General features: G+C 44.4%; 1 protein-coding gene across 1 annotated transcript in view; it reads left to right on the top strand.

Moving 5' to 3' along the window:
* Positions 1-5132, top strand: part of PTGES3 (prostaglandin E synthase 3) — a 31635-nt gene that overhangs the window by 15477 nt on the left and 11026 nt on the right. Inside the window, exons 2-3 of the mRNA XM_017853311.1 lie at positions 775-888; positions 1027-1094. Coding sequence (XP_017708800.1) covers positions 775-888; positions 1027-1094 — 182 coding nt within the window. The remainder of the gene's footprint in view (positions 1-774; positions 889-1026; positions 1095-5132) is intronic.

Raw genomic sequence — 5132 nt, 5'->3', positions numbered from 1 at the left:
TCCGCCCACCTCGGCCTCCCAAAGTGCTGGGATTACAGGCTTGAGCCACTGCGCCCGGCCTCAATGTATTAATTTTGAGGAAACTGATAAAATTCTAGATTGCTTAATTTGAGGAAAGGAGATTCATTCTCCTGGTTTGAGTGAACTTAAAAAGTAAAGCTCTGATGTACCAATTTTTTTTGTTGTTGTTTTGAGATAAGAGTCTCTGTTACCCAGTCGGGAATGCAGTGGCATGATCTCGGCTCACTGCAACCTCCACCTCCCGGATTCAAGTTATTCTTGTGCCTCATTCCCAACCCTCAAGTATCTGGGACTACAGGCCGCATCACCATGCCCAGCTAAATTTTTTTTTTTTTTTTTTTTTTTTTTTTTGTATTTTTAGTAGAGTCGGGGTTTTGCTATGCTGGCCAGGCTGGTCTCTAGTTCTCCTGGCCTCAAGTGATCCACCTGCCTTGGCCTCCCAAAGTGCTGGAATTACAGGTGTGAGCCCAGCCAAGTAACATAATTTTTGATAGGACTAGATAAATGGCTAACACTGCTAAGCATTGTTTGATTTTTAAATCCTTCCTACTATGAAATTGGAATCATTCTGAAACTAAATCTTGTTAGACCCTTAGGTTTTAACTTGGAATGTAGCTGTTAGGGTAAAATGTAGTTTTGTTTAAAATTGTAATGAACTGCCCTGAAATAATGCTATAATGGTGTCGAAGGTTAGTGTGTAAGTGTTTAATTAATGAATTCCAGCTTGACTTTCCCTACTTTATCCTTTTGTAGGCAGCCTGCTTCTGCAAAGTGGTACGATCGAAGGGACTATGTCTTCATTGAATTTTGTGTTGAAGACAGTAAGGATGTTAATGTAAATTTTGAAAAATCCAAACTTACATTCAGGTAAGTTAAGCTTTTTATCCAGTGATGTAAAATAGTCATTCACGCAACTGAATAACTTTGGCTTGTCTTTTCATTGACGATATTATTAATCTTTGTCTCTTTGAAGAGGCTTAATTCTTTCTTTATTATTTTATACAGTTGTCTCGGAGGAAGTGATAATTTTAAGCATTTAAATGAAATTGATCTTTTTCACTGTATTGATCCAAATGTAAGTAGTCTTGATGCTTTAATCCAGATTTAAGTTGTGAGGAAACAGACATACCAAGTATTCTTTTTAGCAATAAGCATTAGCTCTGTTTTCTAAATAGTGAGGCAGACTATGTATATTTACATTTTGTAGAATATTTCCTCCAAAATTGATTTCTGCATACTTTTTGTTTTTGCTATCACTGTTTGGGCTTAGAGAAGTATCCTTGAGGCTTGTCTTATCTTTTTTTGTTTATTTTGTTTGTTTTTTGTGGGTTTTTTTGTTTGTTTGTTTTTTGAGAGGGAGTCTTGCTCTGTCGCCCAGGCTGGAGTGCAGTGGCCAGATCTCAGCTCACTGCAAGCTCTGCTTCCTGGGTTTACGCCATTCTCCTGCCTCAGCCTCCCGAGTAGCTGGGACTACAGGCGCCCGCCACCTCGCCCGGCTAGTTGTTTGCATTTTTTAGTAGAGACGGGGTTTCACCGTGGTAGCCAGGATGGTCTCGATCTCCTGACCTCGTGGGCCTCCCAAAGTGCTGGGATTACAGGCTTGAGCCACCGCACCGGCCGTTTGTTTTGTTTTTTGTTTGTTTTTGTTTTTTGAGACTGCTACAGTGCAATGGTGCAATCCTGGCTCACTGCAACCTATGAGCCACTGCCCCTGGCCGAGGCTTCCCTTATCTGAGAATAGAATCTTTTTTTTTTTGAGACGGAGTCTTGCTCTGTCGCCCGGGCTGGAGTGTAGTGGCCAGATCTCAGCTCACTGCAAGCTCCGCCTCCCAGGTTCACGCCATTGTCCTGCCGCAGCCTCCCAAGTAGCTGGGACTACAGGCGCCCGCCACCACGCCCGACTAGTTTTTTGTATTTTTTAGTAGAGACAGGGTTTCACCGTGTTAGCCAGGCTGGTCTCGATCTCCTGACCTCGTGATCCGCCCGTTTCAGCCTCCCAAAGTGCTGGGATTACAGGCTTGAGCCACCACGCCGGCCCAAGAATAGAATCTTTAAACCATTCTGTGGTTATATCATTTTTAGTTAAAGTTTTTAAGGTTTTATTCTGTTTACCATGTGCAGGAAAGAAAAAAAAGGTATCAGGTTAAACTGGAAACTTTGTTTTTGTACAGATTATTTCAGTAGGAAATACAAGGGAAAAAATAAAATTTTTTAAAAATGAAAGTTACAGTGGTTNTTCCCCCCATTCCCCCCACTTCCTCTCTCTTCCCCCCCTTTCCTCCCTTCCCTTGCTTCCTTTCTTGTCTGTCTTTCTCTCTTGACGGAGTTTCACTATTGCTGCCCTGGCTGGATTGCAACGGCATGATCTCGCCTCACTGCAACCCCTGCTTCCCAGGTTCAAGCGATTATCTTGCCTTAGCCTCCCAAGTACTTGGGATTACGGGCATGTGCCATCAGGCCTAGCAATTTTTTTTTTCTTTTTTTCTTTTTTTTTTTTTAAGTAGAGATGGGGGTTTCACCGTGTTGGTCAGGCTGGTCTCGAACTTCTGACCTCAGGTGATCCTCCAGCTTCGGCCTCCCGAAGTGCTGGGATTACAGGCGTGAGCCACCACGCCTGGCACAGTTCTCCTTTCAAATGAGGGAATATGTATATGTTTATTCCTGATTCAGGATAAGTGTAGGGCACCCTCCACCCACTTGTAGTTTTTGGGGGTTTTTTGTTTGTTTTTTGTTTTCATGTTTTTTGTTTTTTGTTTTTTGAGACCAGTTCTTGCTCTGTCATCCAGGCTGGAGTGCTGTGGCGTGATCTCAGCTTACACAGCCTTGACTTCATAGGCTCAGGTGATCCTTCCACCTCAGTCTCCATGGTAGCTGGAACCACAGATACATGCTACCACACCCAGGTTATTTTTTGTAGAGATGGGGTCTTGCCATGTTGCCCAGGCTGGTCTCAAACTCCTGAACTCAAGTAATGCATCCACCCCGACCTCCCAAAGTGCTGGGATTACAGGTGTGAGTCACCATGCCTGGCCCCCCATTTGTAGTTGTGTTTTGTTTTTTGTTTTTGTTTTTTGGGGGGTTTTTTGGACACAGTTTTTGCTCTTACTGTCCAGACTGGAGTGCAATGGCTTGATCTCGGCTCACTGTAACCTCCGCCTCCCAGGTTCAAGTGATCTCCTATCTCAGCTCCTGAATAGCTGGTATTACAGGCATGTGCCACCTCGCCTGGCTCATTTTGTGTTTTTAGTAGAGATGGGGTTTCTCCATGTTGGTCAAGCAGGTCTCAAACTCCCAGCGTCAGGTGATCCACCAGCCTTGGCCTCACAAAGTGCTGGGATTACGGCCTTGGGTCACTGTGCCTGGTATGCAGTTTCTGTGTTTTATTTTGAGACAGAGTTTCATTCTTGTTGTCCAGGCTGGAATGCAGTGGCGGGATCTCGGCTCACTGCAAACTCCGCCTCCTGGGTTCATGCCATTCTCCTGCCTCAGCCTCTCGAGTAACTGGGACTACAGGCACCCACCACCATGCCCAGCTAATTTTTTGTATTTTTAATAGAGTTGGGGTTTCATCGTGTTTGCCAGGCTGGTCTTGAACTCTTGACCTTAGGTGATCCAACCCACCTTGGCCTCCCAAAGTGCTGGGGATTACAGGCATGAGCCACCGCACTCGACCCTGTTGGTAGTTTTAATGTGTTAGCCAACTTGTGTAAAGGGTCAGCCAGTAAATATTAGGCTTTGCAGGCCACGAATACCTCTCTCATTCACATTTTTCTTCTTCTTCTTTTTTTTTTTTTTTTTTGTCTCATTCTGTTGCCTAGGCTGGAGTGCAGTGGTGTAATCTTGGCTCATTGCAATCTCTGCCTCCCGGGTTTATTTGTTTTGTTTTGTTTTGTTTTTTAATATTTTAAAAATGTAGGAATCATTTTTGTCTCATGGCCTAACCACAGATTTTAATAATTTTAATTTGTTTTATTATCTGGGACATGATTGTATTATTAGCTTGCTAAGGCTTTTTTCCTTTTTGAGACAGAGTCTCGCTCTGCCACCCAGACTGGAGTGCAGTGGTGTGATCTTGGCTCACTGCAACCTCCACCTCCCGACTTCAGCTGATTGGCCTGCCTCAGCCTCCCAAATAGCTGGGACTACAGGTGCATGCGACCACACCCGGCTAATTTTCGTATTTTTAGTAGAGACGGGGTTTCACCATATTGGCCAGGCTGGTCTCGAACTCCTGACCTCGTGATCTGCCTGCCTCTGCCTCCAAAAGTGCTGTGATTACAGGCGTGAGCCACTGTGCTGGCCCCCCCGCCCCCCCCCCCCCCCTTTTTTTTTTTGAGACAGAATTTCACTCTTGTTGCCCAGGCTGGAGTGCAATGGCACGATCTCAGCTCACTGAAACCTCCGCTTCCCAGGTTCAAGCGATTATCCTGACTCAGCCTCCTGAGAAGCTGAGATTACAGGCATGCATCACCACACCCGGCTAATTTTTTTTTTTTTTTTTTTTTTTTTTTTTTGAGATGGAGTCTTGCTCTGTCGCCCAGGCTGTAGTGCAGTGGTTCAATTTCGGCTCCCTGAAACTCTGCCTCCCGGGTGCATGCCTTTCTCCTGCCTCAGTCTCCCAAATAGCTGGGACTACAGATGCACACCGCCACACGCGGCTACTTTTTTATGATTTTAGTAGAGACGGAGTTTCTCCATGTTGGTCAGGCTGGTTTTGAATTCTCGACCTCAGCCTGCTGAGGCTTTTATAAGAAAGTATCACACACTGGGTGGCTTAAACAGCAGAAATTTATTTCCTCACGTTTCCAGGGGGCTGAAAATCCAAGGCGAAGGTGTCAGCAGGGTTAGTTTCTTCTGAAGCCTTTCCTTGGTTTGCAGATAGCTATTTCCTTTCTTCCTTCTGTGTTAATCTCTTCGTATAGAAGGACAACAGTCATTGGATTAGGGTCTATGCTAAGACCTCATATTTACTCAATTGTAATTTAAAGATGCTATTTCTTTAATATATTCTTTAATATAATCACATTCTTAAGGTGTACTGGGGGTTAGGACTTCAATATATTAATTTTTTTCTTTTTTTTTTTTTGAGACGGAGTCTCGCTCTGTCGCCC

Source organism: Rhinopithecus bieti, unplaced genomic scaffold (genome assembly GCF_001698545.2).
Source record: "Rhinopithecus bieti isolate Rb0 unplaced genomic scaffold, ASM169854v2 scaffold_35950, whole genome shotgun sequence".
In the NCBI taxonomy this organism is placed as follows: Eukaryota; Metazoa; Chordata; class Mammalia; order Primates; family Cercopithecidae; genus Rhinopithecus; species Rhinopithecus bieti.
Note: the sequence above shows the minus strand (reverse complement) of the source record. Positions and strands in the feature narration are given on the sequence as shown.